This window comes from Rhea americana, unplaced genomic scaffold (genome assembly GCF_003343005.1).
Source record: "Rhea americana isolate MKP2758 unplaced genomic scaffold, rheAme1 scaffold_625, whole genome shotgun sequence".
Taxonomy (NCBI): domain Eukaryota; kingdom Metazoa; phylum Chordata; class Aves; order Rheiformes; family Rheidae; genus Rhea; species Rhea americana.
Window position 1 is genome coordinate 5,712 of NW_028186785.1, and position 24,359 is coordinate 30,070.

A 24,359-nucleotide genomic window follows, 5' to 3' on the forward strand; every position below is an offset into this window, starting at 1 on the left:
TTCTTTATAAAGGCCTTTATTTGACTTAATAGCAAACAAAACACTAGTTTAAATCGAGTGTACGTAGTACACCGTTACAGCAATGAAGTGGCGACATGTTTAGACGCGACCTACCTCTCCCTCCCGCCTGCTGCCGGGCTGAGCCGGGGCTTTAACGCTGCCACACGGTGGTTTAGTGGGTGCCTTAAGCACAGACATGATTTGGACAATAAAAACAAGAAGTCAAACATGGATGAAATGTTACAGAAGTGGAATAGAAATAAAATAAAAAAAAAATCTGCGAAAAATAAAGAGATTCTCTTAAAGTTACCAGACTAAGAGAGAATTAAGATTTTTGTGTTAAACACCGAAGAATCAGCTAGTAAAATGGTTATGCACAGTTAGGTCTGCTTTCCTGAAGGGTGCCTTTAATGTGGTCCATATGATACAAGCCAGCTAAGGATCCTAAATGACTCACTGTGGGTGGGGGACAGGTTTGGACAGACCTGGGGACATAGGCACATGGAGAAGGACCAGAAAGAAAAACAAAAAAAAAAAAAGGAAAAGAGAGGGGGGAAAAAAAAGAGGAGAGAAGTTCACAAGACAAAAAACCCGCTTGTGCATTCCTGTTCCCAGAACCGTGGGCTCCTGTGCGTCCCGACCACACGAGCGCACTTCTCTCCGCCAGCACGCCTCAGTAAGACACCTGATCCAGAGACCCTTCGATACCTCCATCTTCACCTCTGCCTCTCCCTTGGGAAAACCTAGAAYACTCTTTCATAGACATTTTTGCTCRCGCTCAAGAGAAGAGGAAAAAACCACTCCTGGATTCGGTTCCACCCACACGATCCGAGGGGCACGGAAAGGGGCCGGAGGAGAGAAGTCAAAAATCGTCTTGTTTCCATGCCCTCCTTCGCCGAAAGGAACTCGGTAACGGGGGCGTTTTCCCYGCCTTTGCCACCTCTCCGTGGGGGGGACGCGGAGTGAGGGCAGGGGGAGCCGACCCCGCGCGGACAGGGCTGCGCGGGAGATCTCAGGACCCAGACAGGGTCCGCACCGCGGATGCGAACCTCCCTGCCCTCCTCACCCCCTTCAAAGGGGCCACATCTGCGTAAAGGTTTCACAAGTATAAAATCAAGTCAAATCACTCAAAGACTCTGAATTTAGGACTAAAGAGGCGATTCCGATGGAGACGCGATTCGCTCGGAGATACTAGTTTAAAGTTTCAGGAAAAAGACAGCACTCATTGCAGTAATATCACGGGGTGGGTTCCCTCCCCTGCCCTATATTTCCTGCTACTCTTTTTGTTTGAATTATAATACAATGTACATCTGTAGTAAGAATACTCCGGCCAGAGCCCCCAAGAAGCCCTTGAGCATCAGAAAGTCCATCGATCGTGTAGCTGGCTTTCACTGCTAAAGCTGTTACTTGCTGAGGCCTCGGGGTTCTGTGTTTGCCGAGTCGAATCCTCGCCATTTAAACTCTTCCGGCACACGGGACACGTGTCGTGCTGCAAGGGAAATGTGGGGGTCTCATGAAAACGCCACGCGGATGGCTGATTTCCCGTTCTACGGCTTGGAGGAATCCTCCTGCCCACTGTCCTTGCACTGCAGCCCACGGCTGTTGCACCCGTACCGCAGCGCCCACGCGGCTCCAGCTGACGCAGGTGCAATTGGAAGCGTGGCCTTAGAGGAGCGTGACATACTACAGCCCCGTTATCCACCTTTTGTCCTAACAAAGAGGAGTGTTGAGACCTGACTCAGCTTTCCAAATCATTTCTCACTATTACAAGAGAGATTCACACCTGCAGGCAACTGGAGCTGGCTCAGAGACAGTCAGATCCAGCTAGTGGCACCTCCAGAGCCTGGTTTGGAGCCGCCAGACCAGGACCTGAGCTCACAGCCACGTTCATCCGCAGGGTTCCCACACGGGCAGAGGCTCTTACCAGCTCTAACCACGGCACGATGCAGTTGCTGTGGAAGAAGTGATTGCACGGTAACTGCCGAACCTGCTCCGCTACTGTGTAGTCCTCTTTACACACAGGACACTCCAAACCCGTATCTGGAAGAGACGCACAGACCAAGGGAGGGTGAAGCAGGCAGGGCACCAACAGTAACTTGCAGAGAGTTTTAGCTCTCTGGTAATAACAAGCCCAACTTCTGCGAGCCCAGAGGGGATTCATGCCTCTCTCYGACAGGCTGCCCGGGGGAAAGGAAGCAGCAGGACAGATGGTTCAAGYAGCCAGTGACAGAGATGCGCACAGCTGAGTTTGCTTTGGAAAGTTTGCAGAGGAAGGGGAGTGACAGCATTTATGTTCTTTCTTCCCTCCCTGGCAAAACAGGAGGAAAAAAAGGCAGTTTTMATTCCCCACAGGGAGATGCTCAGAGCCCCTAATGCACAGGACAGTCACTGACTGATCTTGATACACCCAGGAGAGAAGGACTCAGAGCAARGTCCAGACCCAGCTGGGAGACAGTCTCCCTCGGCAGGAGCCTCCTCTCTGCCTTGACTCTGGAGGATCCCTAGGCAAAACAGCTTATGACGGTCACCTAAAACTCAACAGCATGAGCTCTCCAACCACACCTGGCGCTCCATCACAGGGACGTCCTACTCAGCGTGCTGGATTTGCAGGTCAAGCCCTAGGCAGTACAAACAAGGAAGCAGAACCACCTCTCGCCCTTTTGCAAAGCTCTCTGGTGGTTTTACTGACACTTCTGGGATCTTCAACAATTCCTGAAGTTCCTTTTCGGACAGAAACAACTGCTGTATTCCTGATGGCCAACCCCCAGGTAGCACCTGGTGCAAATCCTGCTATCGTAGAAGCTGAAAGCGGCATCAGCATCTGCTGTATGCCTTCTGCATTAGGCTAACTGACAAGGCAATTCAAACTAAGGGTATTTTAGCCAAGCCCTGACAGAACTTCCTCACCTGGAACAATGATAGTTTTGCAAGGCTAGTCGGGAATGCTTCCAACGCACGACCTCCTCTGCAACAGCACAGCACGCTGCTACGTAACATCAAACAGGAGAGAGAGCAAAAAYCTGGTTTCTCTTCCTTAATACCAAGGCTGACAGTGCTGTTATAATGCTAACACAAATTTCCCMGCCGCAACCAGCAGGGCGACCAAGCTCACAATGATAATCCTCTCCCGACTGCCAGGCAGCCCAGCCCGAGCCCTGTCAGTTCAAACAGGCAGGACTGAGAATTACAACATGGAAATTCAGATGCTTCTTGGCTTCTCAGACAAGAATAAGAGACATGGGTGTATAAAAAGAACCACACAAAAATATCTGTCATGGAAACAGCCTTTCTAATCAAACAGTGTGTTTTAATGGAGCAGTTTAGTTTCCAGGAATAGAGCAGCTCAGAGGGAAAGGGATCCTTTGAGCAGCCTTCAGAAACAGCCTTCCGCAAATATGGGGAGATAAATCCCCCGGCTGAGCTAATTACAAAACCATAAATGCTACAAAAAAACCCCATAGGTCTTTCCTGCTGGCTACATTACAGGAACTTATGATCTTTATATGACATTTTCAGGGGTAATTCAGCAGGAATATGTTCAGAGTCTGATCTACCAGTCCTAATGCGAGCCAGTCTGAAAGGGAGGAAAGCAACATGCCGAGTCCAACTTTAACGAGACCTTAAACAACAGAATAAACAGAAGTTTTTAGAAAAGGCCAAGCAGTCACAGGTTTGGTAGGCCAAAGAGGCAGTGCTTAGAGACTGCACAAAYATGCTCTATAGAGTGAAGGTTTTTGCTTTCAATTCCTGATGGACTAGATTGGCAGAGATCTGAGATGAGAGGTCCAAGAWGAACTGAACACCAGAGATGACAGCAGGAATAAAGCTCAGGATCTTTGGAGCTAAAAATCATGAATATTTCCAGCAGTGAATCTAGCCAGTGATTCAGRAGGATGGAGCAGTGCTGCCCTCTACCCTCATGCGTGAGCCAGCCATCAGGGATACACAAGGATACAGCAAAGAGGCTGGTCCTTGGCAGGAGGAGTGAGGAGCTCAGGCCCTAGAGACAAACTTTGAGGCGCTGCAATGACCCTTCATACATCAAAGCATTCAGACACAAATGACAAGCATCGGACACAGAGGAAGAGACAGGACACTGTGTTTCACCTACCAACTTGTTCCTGAGTTACTGTCACTGTTGGGAGAGATGAGATCTTCTCTTTGTCAGCTGGAGGAGGTCCTGTGTTTTCCAACTGTCCCAAGAGCTGGAAAGAATAGAAAGAAATGCACGCTGTAGTCAGGAGTACAAACACGGCTTTGCCTTGCAGAGCATCCTCAGTACAAACACAGAGCATGGAGAGCACTACRGCCCGAAAACAAAGAGCAGGGCAGGAACAGCTCAGCACAGCCCGTCCCGGGGAGATGTCACTCTGACCTGCTCCTTAAAATCCCCAGCGACAGATTTCACCAGCTTTCCATACAAGCCACATCAAGGCTCCCTTACTAGAAACATTCCTGCTGCCCAACTTGTACCTGCTATGAGCAAGTTAAGGCCATTTCATGCTGGCTTAGATATTCAGTGCACAGGTGATTKTTCTCTGCAGCAGCAATTTTGGTGTTTGAACCTTACTTTCATGCCTCCAGCCTCAGCGATCCTACTTCTTTCATCATTTCCTTCCAMCTTGTATTTTCAGACATTTCTCTTGCATCAACGGTTGGGAAACTGAAGGGCCAGGGAGGGAARGGAAACGATGCCACGGATAAAGGGGAGGGTGTTCCTTTAGTTGGGGAGGATTTTGAACTGAAAGGGAGTCAGTGGACATGTTCTGAGAAAAGAAAAGTTCTCAGACTGTAGAAATGAGGGAGCCTGGAGCCTTCTGCCTCTCTCAGGACACAGCCAGACTGTGGGAGCACAGGCAACCCCACAGGGCGAGGGGAAGCTATAAAGAGAAGCTGTTTAGTCCACTACCACCATCAAATCAAGGAGCGACTGTACCAAACAAGCCTGGTTTCCTACAGGTTTGTATCTCCAGCATGGAGTCTCTAACATTTCATATGGGCTGCAGGGCTGCAGCTGACAGGATCTCTTTCCTAGTGTTACAGTTTTATATGATTCATAGACATTTTACACTGTTAAGACCTAGATTCAYTTAGCAATTGGCTCAAATGTGTTCCAACATGGTCAGGGAGGGGACAAAGAAGCATTTGTTGGAGTCTCATTTACTTTGAAAGTCACACCAAAACACCTGGTCTGACACGAAGTCTTGGGATGGGCAGGACTGCTCCTTCAGACACTGCTGGGAGCCAAGAGGAGCTCTATATCCAGTCGGAATCTGAACTGCGACATCAACCCAATTCCACTGCGGCACTTGCCAGGGCTTGCCCTGCTCTGCTGGGTGTGGGGTGGGAGGAGGAAGGCCCTGTCTCCAAGCGGCCATGTGGGCTGCAGACTCATTTTGGGAAGCGGTGAGTAAGGCGGGCGAGACGGGTGTGTGATGCAGCCTGGGAAGCCGGGGGCTAGTTATGAATGACAGCAGATGGCTTTGCCAGGCGCTTTCAGGAGGTGTCAGCACGACAACAGCAGTGAAATTAGCTCCCAGTAAAGCATCCGTCTGCTCTTCCTTTCCATCCCAGTGACGCCAACACCCTGGAAGAGACTGTTTGTGGATGGAGGCTGCTGGACACCCCCGATCCTCAAAGGAGCCAGACAATGCTTCGAGGGATCGGGAGAGGACTCAGCTCTTCCTTCCACAAACCACAGGAGGAAATGGCTCATGACTCCAGATTGCTGATTTTGGTGAGAAATCCAGGACTGATGCAGGGGATTCTCACCCTCAGCTGCTGGTGAGCCTGTTATAAGGTACCTGCAACCCCTGTACCACACGTAAGTTGGCAAAGAGGCAAACTAAGATATTGTATTTCTACAAGTAAGGTCCAATTCCCAGCTCTGAGCCCCCTTTGAGGAGGCAGGACACAAGCAGCCACCAAGCCAGAGGCCAACGACCTCTTCTAGCCCTCATCGGAAACTATGGGCTCTTCTCCAGCAGTGGGACTGACTGGTGAGGAGTGCAAGAGAAGAAGCAGACAAAAACTTTGAGGCACAGACCAAAACCAGGACAGCAGGCTTGGGTTTTCCTCCAGCTGGGCACACACACACATCTTACCTGGGTGACAATAGCATCAAGGCCGCTCTGTCCCCATGCATAGTCCCCAGGATTCGAGTGCAGCATCCCACTCCTGCAGAAGGGAACGGAGATTCAAGGAAGCCATTTTAGCCACGCCAAACCAGCCTCGAGACATGCGCGATACGCCTAGAGAAACCTTATGCCAGCAGTGACACTGGTCACCTGGGGAGAGAGAGCTCCTCAGTGCCAGATAGCTGCTGTTTACTAGGTTCACACACTAGCTTGTGGACAGCCATGATCAAAGCCATGAGCAAAACCAGGCTTGCTACTCACCAGGAAAAAGGGTGCTGGGAGCCAGGAATCGCTGAGTTCGCAAAAAACCCTGCAAAGATCTGTTGTATTATTCTARAGAGGGGAGGAATTGAAAGAGAAGAGGAACAAGTTGAGCAAACAAATACAGGGYAGCAGCAACAGTTTAGCAAGAAGGGGCAGCAAAACACAAAACACTACTCCGCTCGATCACAGCCGTACTGTTGCAAAACTCGCATCCGGTGACATCCCTGTCCAGGAGGGTGAACCGTGAGACAGAGCCTCAGCACGAAGGAACGAGGGATGCTAACTCAGAGAGCGTGGGAGGGCCGGGAGAGGGAAAGGAAATGACTGACTTTCCCAAACACTGACTTGTTTCCTTGTGGTGAGAGTTGGCACTGCTACAGGCAAAAACCCACCTTTCCCACCACGCAGCTACTACACCGCGACGATTCGTGCCGAGAGGGACAAAGGGCAGAGCATCTGATGTGAAAGTCTGTGCTTCCTTGGTCCCAGGGGTCTCCCACCATCAGTGCGAGAGTCGCAATTTTGCACTAATTCTCCCCGGGATCCCACATTTTTCACTGAAGAGGGACAGAGAGGCACTTCCAGAGGGCACTTCAGACACTCACCCTTCGATAGCAGGAGACCTGTCGGGGCGCGAGCTGCCTCGGGATCTGTACCTCCGTGTCATGGGCAATCGCGGAGGTCGGCTTGGTCCCCAGAGGTCGGCATGGGCTTGGTGGCCCCTCTCATTGTCTCTGCTGTCTTGATCCAGTGAGCTGCTACTCAGAAAGGGTCTGAAGTCAGGAAAGAACATTGTGTGGTCCAAATGGTCCCAAAGCTGGTGAGACAAAAACACACGGAGCTCTGTCATTAAACCCAGCAACTCCGCAAGACTGTGCTGCCAGTGCCGAGGGTAACCAGGGATTTGCTCCACCAGGTGAGGACCACAAGCTGCTCCTCTCCTGGAAGGGCACCCTGGCAGCTGCCACTGTGACAGAAGAAGGGACTCTGCTACGGGGGCGCAGCCAGACACCTCCTCGGGGGCCAGGACCTTGGACCTGCCACTGCTGTCGGCAAGCGAGACCTCAGCACCGCGATAACTCTGGAAACGGCCCTGCAAAGCTGGCCAAGGGAAACACAGTCCATCTTGACAAAAGCAATTTAGCAAATTTAGAGGGTTGCCATGGCTCCCAGAAAAAAAGTCTGGCAAACATGCTTAATTATAGCCCAAATTAATCAGATGTACCACCCCCAGGAAGACCAACATGTTGACTCTTTTCTGCTATGCACAGATCCCAACAGAATATATATTTTGCTAAGCCATCCCAGGCACTACAAGGGTCTGTCCCTCCCTCAAAGAGCTGAGCTACTGGGGGAGATAACACTGGACCACAGCCTGGAAACCCTGGCCCCAAGTCTCTGCTCTACCACAGGCTCATTGCAGGGCTTCTAGCATGTCTCATCACCTCTCAGCATCTCCACTTCTCCAGCAAAGGGAGACTTACAGCCACAAAGTATGAAGAGTGCTCAGTGTCCTCACTGCCACAGGTGGCAAACAGACATGGCCAAAGGGACAACAGAAGTACAGCCCCAAAAAAGGAAGCTTTGTGCCYTCGGCTATGTCCTCCAATTCAGGCTACCTGATGCTGCAAAACAGGTTGGCAGGATACTGCTGCTAATGAAAGGTCTCACTCAGACAACACTGTCCTGTGGGATCCGGCTGCACACGTAAGCCCACGGCCCGGGCCCACGGCCCGGCCCCGCAGCAGATCTCCCACCACGAGGGCAGGCAGCCACGCTGCTGCCCGTGCCAAAACCCACACGCTCCTTGACCAAGTCAAATTGCCAGCCTGGTGTCAATCCAAGCGAGAGCTGAGACTGCCTGGACAGACTGCCTGCGTCGGACACTGCTGGGAGCAACCAATGAATCTGCAGAGCTCCTGGCTCCTGTCCCTGCTCCAGGCTGCCGGCTGCAGAGGAGCCGGGCGGGCGTACGACAACACGCAGGGATCCAGGGCAGAGCAACCCTGTCCCCAAGCCACAGCTTAGAGCCGAGCACCCACTCTGGCTACCCTCACATGCAAAACTCATTTGGTTTTAGTCCATCTGGAGGGATTTCTCCTGCAATTCAGATTACCCAGGGATTAAAATAACAGCTGATGCTCTGCTACAAGGAGGGCACTGAAGATTTATGGTTCGGGTTTATAAAAAAATTTCACAGGCCATAACAAAACAAGGAGTGTCAGACGAGAAACCCTCTGTGTGCCACGTGGGAGCACGCTGCTGTTTACACTTGATATGCTCGGGCTAGGCTCCGCGCTCTAAAAGCGATATTAGAAGGAGCAGTGCCCTCAGATTTACTGCAGGAATTAAATGCTACAGAGCATAACGCAAGGGCTGCTCTTTTCTTATTTGYGCTAACCCTCATCATGCATTATGACAGCACGAGAGCAGCTTCATTTCCATTTCACACCAAATTAGCTCACTTTACAAGTCTCTTACGTTGCCCAGATCAGCCGAGTACTAGAGGGAAGGGAGAAATCACGTTTATGACCTCTTCTCTGAATTAATATCCCACAGATGAGAATTTTGCTTGTTCGTCTATTGGTTATGATGAAGATACAGCCTTGCCTGCTGCTGAGAGAATATCTTCATTTATTATTAATCCTAAAAGCCATTTACATTTACATAGCGCCTTTCATTCAGAGGCATCCCAGAGCTCTTTGTAAACTGACACACGGGCTGCACGAAGGGATCACTTTATCTTGCCGAAACATGGGCATTTCTGGGATACAATGCTGGGGAGGAGCACTATAAAAGCAACAGTTTTGCTCAGAAGACAAATGGATCCAATTGAACCAGAGGGGAGGAGAGGCAAACTGGCCATAAACAAAGCAAGTGGAAAAAAAAAACAGGAGGGATCCAGATTCGAAACACAAAGCTGTAAAGGAATTCCAGTTATTTCGTGATTCCGCTTCTGGCATTAAACTGAGTGGATTTGGTGCAGCACACGAAAGGAAGGCTCAGCAACACACATACTCCAAACCTACCCAGGGATAACCTTAGCATGGCCAGAGCACTGTGCCTCAAGACACCAGGAGATCTGAAGAGCCTAGCAGGACCAGGAAACAACTAAAACTCCTCAATAACCAAGCAAATGAATAACCTGATCTCCAAGCAAGGCCAGTAAGCAGAGGAGAGGATTCCATTTCCATCTTTTTTACAGCTCAACCAAGCTTATTTACAGAGCCCTTAAGAACAGAGTCTGCAGTCAGACAGCGAAGCAGCCTGCCGTTCTCTGGGGTCTGGAAGAGGTGCTGCCACCGCCACCACGCTCCCAGGTGACCAGGCAAGGTTACAGCATGAGCTAAGCGGGGAATTTGTKGAGCCTGACTCAGCACGCGCCTGGCTGCTTGTGAATTTAGGTAATGGTGTAAGAAAAGGTGCTTCCAGGCCCTGCTGCCCATCAGCCCCTGTTTGGGAGCCTACGCAACTGAATTATAAAACYGACTTTGTTATAGGCTTTGACTTTTTAAATAGTTCCAGTTTTGGTAAAACCTTCTTGTGCTYAGAACAACAGCGAGCAGGGAAGAATGGACAGTCAGATGCTCTCTGGTTGGACATGTATCACTGACACACATCCCAGCAACTCCAGTCACTGGAAGCCAGAGCGTCTTTCACATACTTGCTAAAATCCTTCTTCTCCTGCCTTGCCCAGGGAGCAAATCTTGGGCAGGTCTCGCATCTCCTGGGAATATCAATGGCCCCCTCAAAATAATCCACCAGGTTCCTGAAATCTTTTACAAAGATCAACTGTCCTCTTTACAGGGAGCTGTACCGTGCTCAAAGCTAAGACAGAAAACCTCTTTTCAGCTACAGCTTAAAAAAAAAGCAAGGCAGCGAAACTCACCTCTGCAAACTGTGTGGATGGGCTGTCGTCTATGCCGCTGCCATCTAGAAAACTGGAGAGAAACAGGCGAGTCAGAGCAGGTCACCCCTCCAGAAACCAGCTCCCCTTCCGGGGTTAAATATAGACGGGAGCTCATGCGGGCAAGACAGTCCCCCATGTGGTCTGAGCGAGAAAGGGATGAGCAAACAGAGCACGCGAGTTACTCAGTGGAAGGAATTACTCTATATAAACACACAGAGCAAGACACAGGTAAGGCCACAGGACTGCCGAGAAYGTGCCAGGGAGCTCTGCCAGGACTTTGGATTCCTTGTGCAGAGGGGAAAAAAAARRAAAAAAAAAAGCAGAATGAGATGCCCCACAGAGGCTCCAGTTCAGAGCAAGAGGCAATTCAACCACTGGAGTGACACCAAGCAGCAACAGGAACACTTTTTGCTGCCACTGCTCCATTAATACTGCTGCTTTGTGAAGATCCATTTTCCCTTTGCAAAACGCAGAGCAGATGCACAGGATCCTGCCAGCTTGGCCCTCTGCTCCAAGCTGTGAAGCCTCCCCAAGCTCCACCACAGGGCAACTGAAAACAGCCCGGCCTCAGCTCCGCCGCCCAGCCCAAGGCGTCACTTCCCCTAGTTCGTTCGGAGCTCTGCTCTTCCACAGCAAACGCCTCTCCCCCTGCAGCCAGCAAAAAGCAGAAGGAGAGACAAGTGCAAACTTGGGCTGGTGGCTCCCCGTGTTCATTTGTTAGGAGACCTCTGCTCTCCTGGGGACAGGAGCCCAGGAGGCTAGGTGGGGAGGACAYGGGGACAGGAAAGCCTCTCATGCTAGAAGAGACTGCAACGAGCAGAGAGCTTTTTGATCTGGTAATATCAAAGCTGAGAGGCAACGATCACTCCATATAAGCCCATGGAAATAATTCCTAGGGACAAAAAAGGACTATTAAAGCTAAAAGGCTTGTTTACGCGCTGACTCTAAGCACAAGCTGACCATACAAAAMGTTTTAGGCGAGAAGCCTGGTTTCTAACTATCAGGAGCAGAAGGGCTCTGGAACAGCCTCCCAGGAGGAGGCTTTTGAGATAGAGCATCGTCGTTCTGTAAAYAGGAATCTGTGCTAAGTGCTCTGGAGGACCCCTCCAGTCTTAAGTGACAGGTATAAACCTATATTTAAGAAAAGGACATAGTGTGCTATGAAATCATCTCACCAGTGACTCCAGGCCCTAGATTCCTGCTGCGGCAATTCTCAGATAGCAAAGGCTCGTGTAATCGCTGGCACCCTTTCTCCTCGCCTACCCCCAACCCAAACAAAGCAGTTTTCTCAGCAATTACTCAAGACTGAATATAGCAAGCATTGAACAGGCAGCGTTTTGGATGGCCARTTTGCAGGCGGCGTGTTCTGCTGGGCCACCTCCCACAATGCTCAAGTTAGTGCTCCTCGAGATTGAGCTCAGCAGCCTCAGAAAAGGTATTTCYTCTCTTTGGCCTGAGCCGTGAGATTTGAGAGGTGGTCAGGAGACAGCCCTGGGGCCCAACAGAGGGGAAARAACAAAGGTACTTTGATTTGCTGAAATTTAAGCTTGATTCCTAAAAAATAGTAGCTTTCACTCTAAAGGACCAAACAAACAGACCTCAAAAACTTTTAAGAGGTTTTGTGCACAGGAGCTTTAATTCAAAACTCTCATCTTATTAAAAATCTTCCCCCAAACCCTCCAGGTGACTCTAGCATGAAACCAATGGCCACCTGTATTTTCAGTCTTATCTARAAGAAGACAGGAACATACAAGCTTTTCTTTTGCATCTTTACTCCTTATTTTTTCCTTATCATCTGCAGTTTTCAGATGTACTACGCCAGGCATCTCAACGCGTGCTACAACAAGWGATGCACTGGCATGTATATTACCTGGAATCATCTGTGACTTCTTCAATAAAGCCAGATTCACATCTTGGGCAAGTGTATTCCTGTAAAGAGAGAGGAAGTTCGTTTTAGCCACGAAGCACTTAGCTTGCGATTTCAGGAAAGAGACGGCTCAAAAGGTGACACACGAACAGTCAGCATGAGAGTCTAGCACAGATCCCTGATCTTCACCGCCCTGTAAAGGCATTCTGGATGTCTGTTTTCTTAGGGGATCTCACAGCCCTGCRGTTACAGTAGATGCTATTAACCACAATTGACAACTGCGGAACAGAAAAATGCCTTTACCAAGGTCACACACGGTTAGTGGCCGACTGAAGGAAAAAAATAATCACTTCCTGACCCCCAAGCTATAGCTTGGGCTAGTAAACCATGGCTCTACTTTCAATACAAGCTCAATAATTTAGGAGACTTCCTTCTGTCCTTCACAGATCACAGACTAATAGGAACCAATGTCAAAAGCCACACCGTTCACTGCACGGTTAGAGCTAGCCTCCACCTGCTCACGGCTATATGTTTAGGACCCTGCATGGTGTCACCCACCTGCATTTCATTTTATTCTCCTTCAGAAGGAAGGAGATACGTAAAGCTGAACACAGTAGTTTATAAAACACTTGGTAGCCCTCAGGTTCAGAGCCTGCTGGAGCAGCAGCGCAGACAAACTGCCAGCCCCGGGCGTGAGACGTGCAGTGAGCATCCACCGACGCAGAGGGCACGTCTTGCCTTCTGCTCCTTGCAGAGCTCTGCACCAAGACCTCAGCAGTACATCTGGATGCGCTGCCACAGCCTGTCTGAGCACAGTCCTTATCTCCAGCCTCCAGCCTGTCCAGATAACTCCTTTCAAGGCAAGCGCCATTTATAGGCCTGCTGCAAACCGCTACAAACTCTGGTAACAGCCCTTCGGCAAAGCTCATTTCCAGCTCTGGTGACAGAGCGCAAGTCACTTCAATTAAACAGGTGTCGGGAAGCCRACAAGCTGTTTCTAACACGGCTCCGACGCAGAGCTGGATTTCCTGCCATTCGCACAGCAGGGAAGACAGCTCTCCCAGGGAATTTACAGAGAGACACTCTGCAATTATGAGAGCGGAAATATCCTCGACACAGCTGTCCCCCCTGCCCCAAGCCATTTTCATAAATGGGAGTACCGTAAGTAAGCTAGGCTTGCTGGCTTATGATCGCTGACAGACAACTCTGCCTGCTGTTCCGTCCTTCCACTGACCACGCTGTCCCTTTACCAACGGGGGCAGCACTGGGAAAGCAGGAGGGATTTTTGCCGCTTGCTCTGCAGCTGCAAAACATTAAAAATGGTAGAGAGGGAGCTGGGYGATCCAGAGGCTTCCCCTGCTCCGCGAAACGCAGGCGAGCGTGCTGTTAAGGCCGTCAAAGCAAGATTTGCTGCAGGGGAAAGATAATAAGGAGCCAGGCTGGGCAGCCGGGCAAACAGATACGCATTCAGCTTCCAACCAGCGGCACTCASGCCAGAGCAACGGGACGTCGCTTGCACGACGAGAGCTTTTCCAAACTCCTCAGCCCACGGTAACCTGGTGCTACAGAAGGGCAAGATCCACATACGGAGCCAGGAAAAGTCACGCTCCAACCTCCCCAACTCCACYGTGCTGAGAAATCCCTACCCCAAGGGCCTCAGCTTTCCCCCCAGGGCTCAGCAGACAGGGAACAAGGTCCCCTGCCGCACAGCTCTGCGTTTGCTTTCGCGTCCTGCTGGCCTTTAGCTACGCCATGGGCTGTTGAGGCAGCAGCGTACGCTCAGTATTTCCGTCGTGACGGGCACAAGCAGGCTCCCTCCCGTCTTCCCTGTAACTAGCTGTGGCCCCTGCTGCAGGGATTACCAGCCAAGCTCCACTTGCCCTGGCAGCGAAAGGGAAGAGCTCCAGAGAACCCRTCACCCCGGTCCCATCAGCAGCAACTGTCCTCGTGACCACATCAGCAGGGCAACAACCGGTTTGTCAGCTATTTATCCCACAGGAGAAGCAAAAGAAAAAAAAAAAAAAGAAAAAAAATCTGCTCCCAGAAGAGAGAGCAATGTCATCAGCACGTCCACACCCCCTTGCCACGCTTCACCCAAACTCAGCTGTAAGCACGTGGTGACTCTGGCTCGGGCWCTGATGCATGCAAAAGCTGCTCACGGGCAACTGCGGAGACAACTGGAGCAGCAAGCGGTTGGGAGGGATGTCTTCAGAGGGAAAAAAGTTGCTCTTTCTTAATTACAGGTGTCCTCATTTGGTTCCAGATCCATGAATCTGCTTCAACTTAGGGCAAAACATTGCCAAACCCCCCCAAAACTCCCCAGATCCTCATTCCCCTGTCCAGCTGCTGAGCAAACAGAGACGGCGCATTCCCAGCACTCCCACTCCCAGGCAGGGATTCTCAACCTGTAATTTGCAGGGTCTCCATCAAACAAGTATAAGGCCATGCCTCCCAAACCTGTCTCGCTGCCCTTTGTCAGCCTTCCCAGACAGCAATGACCATAGATTAAGAAAAACTGCAGCCGCTTAGCCAGCTCCCYGCCAAGCCCAGCCTCGAGCCCTGCGTGTGTCCACATAGATGTGAAACCAGTCACAGCAAGAGTGGGAAACAGTTAAGTGACTTTCCGTCTCACTAGAGGCTTTGCAGAGCCCAGCTTATYCATGGCAACGGCTGAAACCTAGTTCAAGGAGTACCAAGTTCCCCCTTGTTTTAGGTGGAACACTAGTTATTGGGAAAGCACATGCTGGCAAAAAAAAATAAGTAGTTAAGGTAATTTTGTGCATTCAGGCTTTGGGCAGAAGCAGCGCCTGGAAGGAATTCCTGCAAGGGGTAGGGAATGTACTGCCTCCGCATTTCTGAGTGCTCACACCCAGCTCCCAGACCTTCAACAACCCAGTGGAGGCATCTACAAACGCAAACGGAGAGTGTTTCTGGTGCAAAATCCCGCTACTTGGGGCCTGACAAGGAGACGGAAACCAAAGACACGGTAGCAAAGTCCAAGTCGCACCAGTTGCTCCACCTAGTCCATGTAATAAGCATTCCCTAATGCCCAGCTCCCGCTTTGAATTCCTAATATGCTGCAGAGCTCGAGAACTGATCGAATTCCTGGAGCAACGTTACCAGAGCTGGAGCGAAGGTGACGCACCTCCCAGCCCTGTAATGCAATGCCTTGGCGGAGGCAGYTCCAAATCTGCACAGGTCTTTTTGCTTGCATGAAACGCAAGCTTCAGCCTCCTGTTCCCAGTCYCCCATATGACCTGTTCAGCCCAACGTAGTTTGCCTCTTGAATTCATGTTTCCCTGGGAATGGCACACAAGCCCTCCGCCCGCCCATAATTCATCTCATTTCGCTTTTTCCTAAGCAAAACACGAGCTGGTAACACTTGCAGGGTGCCAGGCTTCGGCGGGGCACCTAGCTTTCAGCTCGCCAGCTGGATCGGCTCAACAGATGGAGGGGAGCACGGTGGGGGGGTTTCTTACCCCAGCTTCACTCCCGAAGAAAACGCGCGTGCAACCACAGCCTGCGACAGCAGAGGTCTAGGACAGGTTTTCACAACGGCCCATTTAGRCAGCCAAACATGTGGTGCCTTTTCAAAAGAACTCCAGCCTTGAGAATAATGGGAACTGATGGGTGATGAGCTCTTAGAAAAAAATCTGTCTGGGGCTTTCGGCTTTGCGTCTGCAAATTGCAAGGCTAACGAGAATAGACACGTGCATTTGAAAGAGGAATGTGCGCTGCTCAGTTTTGCGTAGGAGCAAATTGTGGGGCTAAATGCCATCATGGATAGCAAGTCAGGCTGCGTAACCAGCTGTGAGAACGGGAAGGCAGGGGGGATCAGCGCGGACACATTCCTGAACAAAAAAGTATAGTTAAAAAAAAGGGGGGGGGAGCTGATGGGAAAGGCTTTGCAAAACGTGGAGTATTCTCAGGTGTCCCTCTTCAGAGATGCTGGGTCTGAACTGCAAATTAGAAGCTAGGAACAGTGAATGTTTGGCATTTCTTAAAAATAATGAGTATGTATCATCTCTAAAGTTAGGCTCTCAAAATATTGGAGCCAAAAAGCGCCTTTCATATTACACTATTAGGCTTCAGGGCAATTCCAAATCAGGAGGGCATTCTGCACTGCTTAAAATCCTCTACTTAATTTGTTTCCAGCATTTTCTCTGTCAAAACTACCACGTAAGAAAGACTTTCTAAACTTAGCAGCGTGCCATGTCATTGGGGACGCTGCTGCGTTTCCCAGGGCCTGCAGGTCTGATGCGTTTCAGAGCGGTTGTGCAACCGCTGCTGCCAGAGCTGAGGACACGCACGCAGAGAAGCCCYTTTCCAGAGGACAGCCCGGGAGCCGGGGCTATGGTTAGGAAGAGGATAACGATGGCGAATTATCGCTGGAGCCTCCGTTAGGGAAGGTGCTGGGATGAGTCTCACCTGCCGTGGTGAAATATCAGCCTAAGTGGTCCCATCTTGCAGCAAACGAGAGTGTTGGGCAGCGTTCATAAGAGAGATTAAGAGTCTGCCACGTTCAGGCAAAACGGCTGGAGAATTGCAGTTCCACTGCCTGTAGCTCTGGCCATTTCTGGAAGCTTTTGAATGCTTTAYATATAAATATATACAAAATAATCTGTATGGAAATTGCCAGCATCCTGTCCGAAAGCTCAAACGTATAGTCAGAGCATGAACAGAGATAAAAATGGCATTTGGGATAAATAGCTACAGAGGGGAGGGAGAAGGGAAATCAGCAGAGCAACAGACGATGCGAGGTGGGTGGGATGCTGCCACGCCATCGCAAGCGTGGAGCAGCACAAGCCCTCCGCGTCGCTCCCTGCTTCCCGGGAGCCGTTCAGAGATGCATTCAGAGCCTCCTGCCCGCAGGGGCAGGTCACTTGCTTGCACAGGAGCAGCTTGCTGGATGCCCCGTGTCCCAAGAAATGTCACCTTGATGGTTTTGGTGAGCACAGGGGCCTCATTTTCCACAAGCCACAGCGCAAAGGAAAAGATTTCCTGCGAGGCTGACAGCATCCTATTACTCTGGCTCCACTTTGGTCTGGTGGGCTGCATTTCCCGGAAGGAAAATAACCCAAAATCCCACGAGCTGCTGTGCCACGAGGAGCCCTCCAGCTCCGACCGCGGCAAGCGGCACCCTCCTGAAGGCAACCTGCTGCGTCCTGCTCACAAGAGACGCGCAGTCACTAGCGGGCGGAAAGCAGCCAGATTATTTCCTAAGCAGCCAGACCCGGGTGGCACATAGATGTCTGGCCTAAGCGCGTCTGTCGGGAGCAATGTTGCTAGACTTGATCCTACAGCGGGGCAGAATAGACTAGAAGGGTTTTCAGCCTCCAGTCTAATGCAGGAGCCGAGAGATACAGGCTGCCCCTCTTAAATATTTTTTGAAAAAAAGCCATTCCCATAACCCAAAGGAAATGCTCCTTGTAGCTAACCTCCAAAGCCAGGCTTAGAAGGAGAGGGAACAAAAGCAAGGGCAGAAGTTTCCCTCGACTCTCACGCTGCTCAGCGACTGCCACTGCAGCTCACGTTTCTGCACCACCGCGTCCCCCAAACGTCTTAGCTYGCCTGTTCTCCTCTGCCCCTCTTCCTGGCTGCCGCCAGTCTGTCCCACAGCTCCAACACCGCACGACCGGGCTTAACTTGCTTAACCAGCCTCCCTCTGCTCACCAGGGCAGCTACGGGCCTGCAGCTCAGCAGCACGAACTCGGCTCCATCACCCTGGGCAAACTCCAGCAAGGACAACCAAGGCTATTTGCTTAAACAAACATCCCTGCCATAATTTCCACAGCTGCAGTGTTATTTACTCCTCATCTTGAACTACGGTGCAAGAGCCTTGTCCGGTTCAAACTGCTGCCTGGCTTCACCTAAGGGGCAGCTGCTCTGAGCAAAGCATTAAAAAAACTCCACGCCTTAAATTTAACATGGGTAGAAACACTCGATCTCGCCAGAGAAGTATACACAGCTCAGGACAGGAAGATCAGCACTAAAACCCCAACTCCACGCACACAGTTCTTCCTTAGGTACATGAATGGGGCTCTTCTGCATCCTCCCATTCCCTCACCCTTAGCCAGGGCAAAATGTTTTCCTGCTCTTATATTCTGACCGAAAGGATAACAAGTGACTGCTTCCACAGCACCTCTTCCCCCCTCGGGATGCTGGAGCGCGCGGGAGCTACCGAGACCTGCTGCTCAGCTCTTGTGCCATGCTCACTCACGGGTCAGGACCACATCTCACGTGCTCAGAGCTCAGCGCCACGGCTTCTCCGTTGGCCCCCACTGCTCAGGGCAGCTCGACACATGGTTTCCACACCAGCTGCCGGGGGCAGAGCGCAGGAGAGGTCTGAGGGCTGCGCTGGAGCCAAGTCTGCCCACTAGCAAGGGGGCACCAAGCCCAGCAACAGCTGGGAGCAGGGATCCATCAACCGCCGCGTACTCAGCCCTGCCCGTCACACGGCCCTGCATGCCACGTCTCCTGTATCAGGACAGGGGAGGCTCAAGAGATCCCCAAACATCACTATGAGGGAGGTCCTGGGCTTGGAGCAGGAGCCATCTAACTCTCACCACGGAGGCTGGAGTCTTGGGCATGCCCATGGTTCAGCCCAGTCGAGGCAGGTCTTCCTGAAGAGGAACAAAATGATCAGGCAGCAAATTTCAAACAAACCCACCGAGGTGCTCCCTCAGGCTACACATCAACTGCAAAGCTGCTACCAGAGGATGTATAGGCGCCTTCAGAAAGCAATTAGACAAATTCTTGGAGCACTGCAATACTTAACAGTCCAGGTCCAATCTCCAGCTCAGCAAACACCTCAACTACTGATTTCTGAGAGGCCTAGAACAGAGGAAAGATGCTCAGTACCCTCTTATTTTCCGCTACCTTTTACCTAAGCATCTTCCCTAGTCACTGGGGAGAGAGCGCAGTGGCTCAAATGACACTGAGAGCTAATTTTATGCAAAATTAAAAAAAAAGGAAAAAAAAGGAAGAAAAAGAGAGGTTTTAAACCTTTTGCCAAGAGACAACAAAGCAGACTCTTGTCGTCACAGCAGGTTGCATTAAATGCTCCAGGACAACATCCCTCTTACCTGCTGGCTCACGTACAGAGCTGCGTGCCCTCATCTGCCCTGGGACTCGACCTCAGAACTTGCTTCTTATTTTTCTCCCTGAGCAAGGACAGGGCTCCCGGTCAGATGCAGTCACACCCTTCGCTATAAATATTAATTGCTTTGTCACCAGTGTTACAGACAGGGACTATTGTATCCTAACCTTGACTCTGTTACATCTGTGGCATCGCCAGAGCCCGGAGTTTTTAATCAGCTGATTCAAGCATTTGCACAGCCACACAGCGCTGATCACACCGTCAGCGCAACAGAAACGACAGTCAGGCATCATTTACTCCATCACTGAAATGCAGGCAAGCTCTCCGGCAACACAGACGGTAGCTTCTAACCACGCGTGGCAACAAGGGCTCAGGGTGGAAGTCTGCGTAATCTTTTGCACTCATCAAAGGTATGGAAATGTAAGTTAGAACTGCTCTTTTGCTGGCTTGCTCCCAGGTGAAGCCTCATGGCTCCATGTCAGCACAGGGGGAACGGGGACCAGGCCAGTTCAGCGGGGACAGGAGACAACCGCGGATGAAACGCCTCGGCCGGGATGGCAACAGCGGGCACGAGAAGGGATCATTCCAGCTTCCTTCCGCCACTGCCTCCGCAGGAGGGCTGCACAGGTTCGACACCAGCATACGGCAGCAGTACGCACCGCGGGAGCAGCTTCACCAGGAAAGCCAAAAACCCCTGCCTGAATTTTCCTCGTGTTGCCTCTAATTGAGCCACACATTATCTCTGGGGTGTCCCCCCTCCAACACTTTAAAATAAAACACACCCGCAAGGCTGCAGCCGCGTCAGGACACGCACCTGCCACACGCAGCAGATTGAAAAGAGCAGTCGAGGGACGGCGTGAAACCTCAGCCGCCCGGCCAGCATCGAACCACGACTGTGCTGCAATCCGGCTACCCGGGCAGCGATCAAGCCAAATCCAACAAAACCGTCAAGACCCAACCTCGTCGTGGACCCTCTGGGCTCCTGCCAGCCCTCACCCACCCCGAAAGGGCCTGGAGACAGCACGGAGGTTACTCGTCCGTGCAAGGTCCCCGCTCCGTGCATCCCCGCGTCAGGGTGCGCGGGGAGGTCGAAAACACCTCAGCCCCTTCCCTGGGAGGTGCAAGGTTATTGCTGAGGTGAGAACAAACCGCAGCTACGCCACGGATGCCGGCTGCAATCAAAACTGATGTTCGGGGAGCCTTCGCCAGGTCCTGTCAACGGCAATAAACACCACAGCAGTTGTACGCTCGCTTTGAGAGGAGACAGCGGCCCCGTGCATCTAAACCTCTCCTGGTGAGCGGCAGATTTGCTTGCTCACAAGGGGCTGGTACAAAGAATCTCCTCCAGACTAGACAAATAACCTGTAGTCTCCCTTTGAAGACTCGGTTTTTAAGTTTAGGTTGCCATTATTCTGGTCAGAGCAGTTAAAAGGCAGAGAGCTGCTCAGCCTTGTTATTTTTGCAGGAACAGAGAGAGAAGTTACTTGTCCAGGCTGACAGAAACAGAGGTCACAGGCAGGTCCTGGTCTCAAGCAAATGGGTCCAGCTTCTGCCAGACAATTTACAACTCTGAGTTTTGCAGGTTCTCCTGTACAAACCCAGTAATTGCTGTGCTGGGGGTAAACTGAGGCAAAGAGTTACCTACCCAAAGGGAATCAGCCTTAGTGATGTGATGCTGTCATCGGATAAAGATTGCAAAACTCTCCCCAACTCAAGGTGACCTGCCTGGAAAGGGTGCCCAGAAATCTTGAGCTGCGTTTTCCTTCAAACGGACAATGTGAAGAAACAGGTTTGGGGCCGAGTCCCTCAGCTGATTGATGGGAGAGAGGAACCGTCCCATCTGCAAGCAACATCTCCAGCAGGTCGCAGGGAATGGGGGGACACCATCAGCTCCCCTCTCCCCACCCCCCGGCCAGGACAGAAAAACACAGGAGTTCTGAAAAAAGTGAAATGATTCATCAGCTTGGCAGGCTAAGCTCCATATAGCTTATTTATAAAGCCTAGACAGTAACAATCTACATTTCTAGAGATCGTATCACCCACCAAAAGCTCTAAGATGCTGAACCTGACTGAAATATAGCCGTCCAAAGGGGAAACGGAGCAGAACCTAGTGGCAGAGGCAAAACGACAGGCTCCCAGCGCCTCGAGGCCTCAACCCTAAGCTGGGTTTCTGGGTGCTCTTGAAATAGAAACTGGAACGACACACGCCAGGAGAGCCGGGCAAACCATCCTCCATGCAGAGGATTCAGCGACCTCTTTAATGCCCACGCAACGCAGAAGGGACTTCAGTCCACGAGGGCTCCCAATTTAGCAGTGAAGGGAAACCGCTCGTGGCAGACCAGATGCAGGCAAACAAAAAACAGCGGAGGAAGGTTTGATGTAAGTGTGCCTCACACAGTGCGACTGTCTAACAGCAGCGTCCTGACTTCTGCAGGGATGGAGCAGGCCAGAAGTTTTATTCTTGGTACAAACAAAATCATTATTAAGATCCCCTCAGCACCAGGGAATCCTGAGTCCTGGAGATAGAAGGGGCTTGAGCAGCTTTTGGGTAGCATTTCTTCCTAACAAAACAGAGTTTGAAACATTGGAGAGAAAAACTGCTTAAGTCGGCAACAGATGGAAGTGGTGTAAAGAGAGAGATGAACAAAATTTGGGAGAGAGGAGGGAAGAGAAAATACCAGAAGGTGAAGCTACCAGCTCCACAGAAGAAGAGACAGGATGGATTTGGATGCAGACACACGGTTTCCATCCCACCAGAGAGGGATGAGTCTCAGCAGGGTGGTTAGTGTCCGCAGAAGCACCTGCCAAAGGCAGTTTGGGGGGCTCATTGCTCACGCCGGGCACAACCGCTTTCCGAGCAAAGCGGCCCACGAGGCGCCTGCTTGCACGTCCCTTGCTGCCAAGAGGTCACATTGCCCCACGAGCCTGGACAGAAATCGAGGGAACGACTGAGTCTCAGCGGCTGAGCAGGAGCCCCAGCCTGGGACCCCTCTGCGTAACCACGCGCCGGGGTCCAAACCTGCCTGTAGCAGCCTGTGCTTTACTAGTGCTGCTCCAGTGCAGATCGCCGAGCTCTCCACGCGCACACAGGGGCCCCGCAGCTTCCCAGCTCACTCCTGAGGGGTCCGCGCATGGGTCTGCTCCTGTCTGGCTAAGGAGAAGCAAGGCACAGAGAAGACTTGAATGCTGTTGGGCAGCAACGGAAGAGAAAATACCCATAACTCGTGGCCCAGAAATAAAGTTTCTAGGCTAACGCGGCTAACAACTCATTGCCTGCAGACCTGCTTCCCTGGGATGCCTGTGAATGACAGGAAGGTGCTGAGATATCATCTCTACAGCTCTACCACCAGCAGAAGAACAAGGACAGCTTGCGAATCTGACTTTGATGCAGATGCAGCCCATGAATAAAGGTTGCAGAAACATCTCCCTCAGTCCCACACTTCACGGCACACTGCTCAGCTGGGGAAGGATCATAGAATCGGTAAAGTTGCAAGGGACCTCTGGAGATCACCTACTATAGGTCACCTACAGGTGGACTATAGTCCAACCCCCCTGCTCAGGCAGGGTCATCTAGAGAAGGTAGGATGCAGGCAGTTGTATGAAGGCAGCCATCCCATTCCCTTCCAGGACCTCTTTTCCTTCTGCCAGCCCTCCAGCAGCAGTGTCTGCATCCCCTATCCCACTGGAGTCCTGCCCCCTCCCAGGCTGCTGCAGCAGGATTAGACCATCACTGTGGGAAACCAACCTTAGCCATCACAAGCCAACCTCTGCCCTCCACCCCCAAAGTCCGAGGTCCCAAACGAGGAGGAGGGGGAGGATATTGAGGTCACACCAGCCCAGCCTAGCTTAGACGTTCAGCTGCCTTGCAGCAATCCCGCTGACGGGCCAAGGGAGTTTCTCACCTCCCTGCTCACCCTGTTGGGAACCAGGGTGCCCAGGCACAGAGCACTCGGTCCCTGCTCTCAAGAAAGACAGGTCGGAGCTCGACTTCCTTTTTCCTCCTTGCCCAGAGGGACAGTGGTGATGAAGAACTCCTTGTTCCAGAGCTGACTGTTGCCCCTCGAGGGCAAGAGCTGGGGTCACCCCTGGAAAGGGGGGAGGTGTCACACGTTTCCCCCCCCCTCCATCCTCAGGCCCTCACTATGGGGTCTGTGGGGCATGGGGAAGGCTTCAGCACTTTCTGAAAGGGTCGGTGGGGTTGGGGCAGGGACGGATCACTCTCCCCTACCTCCTTGCCGGGCTTGGTGGGGGGGCGGGTCCCCCTTTTCCACAGAGTTTTGGGAGGTTCGCTTCCCCCCTAGAGCGATCAGCAGGATATGAGGGATTCGCAGGGGTGCAGAGGGTTACCCTACCAGCAGGATTTGGGGGCCACCCCTTCCCTGCAGGGGCCAGCAAGGGGATCGGCTGCGTGTGTGTGCAGGGGGGCGCCCCCCAGTCTACAGGGTTGGTCAGAGCACCCCCCCACACACAGGGGCCAAGGAGGGGACTTGGGGGTCATCCCTTCCCCTGGGGATTTTGGGGGGGGGGGGAGAATCACCCCTTCCTGCAGCCTAACCGCGCCGGGGTTCACCCTTGCACCCCCAGCCCCGATTTGGGGGGAGGGGGACGACCAGCCCCTGCCCCCAGGAGGGGCCGAGCCCCGGGCCGCCCCCGCCGGCGAGGGCAGCGGCGCTGGGAGGCCGCGGCCTCCTCCCGCTGCGGCCCGGCCGCCCGAGAGGGGCCTCGGCCGCCTTCCCCCGGCGCTTACCGGCAGCTTGGGGCTGACCTCGCCCTTGCAGCTGTGGCAGAAGAAGCGGTGCTGGGACACGGCGGCCGCCGCCGCCGCCGAGGCCTCCGCCATCTTCTCTCTCCCCCTCCTCCTCCACCGGCTCCCTGCCTGCCGTCAGTCCTCCGCGGGGGCAGCGAGGCCGCGGCCGGCGCGGGTAGAGCGCCGGCGGAGCGCCCCGCTGGCCGCTCGCTTCCGCTGTGCTCTTCTGCGCCGTGCCGCCCGCTCCGCCGCCTCCCTGGAGGATACAGCCGCTCCTTCCGCCGAGGCGCAGAGAGTCACCTCGGCCCGACGAGACGCAAGTCCTCCACAGCGGC

The 24,359-nt window shown here is 52.3% G+C and overlaps 1 protein-coding gene across 1 annotated transcript; it reads right to left on the minus strand.

Moving 5' to 3' along the window:
- Positions 1-24,348, minus strand: RNF115 (ring finger protein 115). Its single transcript, XM_085320286.1, has 9 exons — positions 24,025-24,348; positions 12,182-12,240; positions 10,291-10,342; positions 7,007-7,218; positions 6,399-6,470; positions 6,105-6,177; positions 4,112-4,205; positions 1,925-2,040; positions 1-1,489 (listed from the first exon to the last, which is right to left on the minus strand). The coding sequence occupies exons 1-9, from the start codon at positions 24,115-24,117 to the stop codon at positions 1,358-1,360; spliced, it is 903 nt and encodes a 300-aa protein (XP_085176412.1). The 5' UTR covers positions 24,118-24,348; the 3' UTR covers positions 1-1,357.
- Positions 24,349-24,359: the final 11 nt, after the last annotated feature.

Bases quoted from the DNA above. Each gene is read 5' to 3' on its own strand.
- RNF115 (XM_085320286.1), bottom strand. From the start codon at position 24,117: ATGGCGGAGGCCTCGGCGGCGGCGGCGGCCGCCGTGTCCCAGCACCGC. The intron at 10,343-12,181 runs GTAATATACATG...GTTTCTCTCCAG, and splicing joins GAAGTCACAGATGATTCCAG to TTTTCTAGATGGCAGCGGCA. The intron at 1,490-1,924 runs GTAAGAGCCTCT...TTTCCCTTGCAG, and splicing joins TCGTGCCGTGGTTAGAGCTG to CACGACACGTGTCCCGTGTG.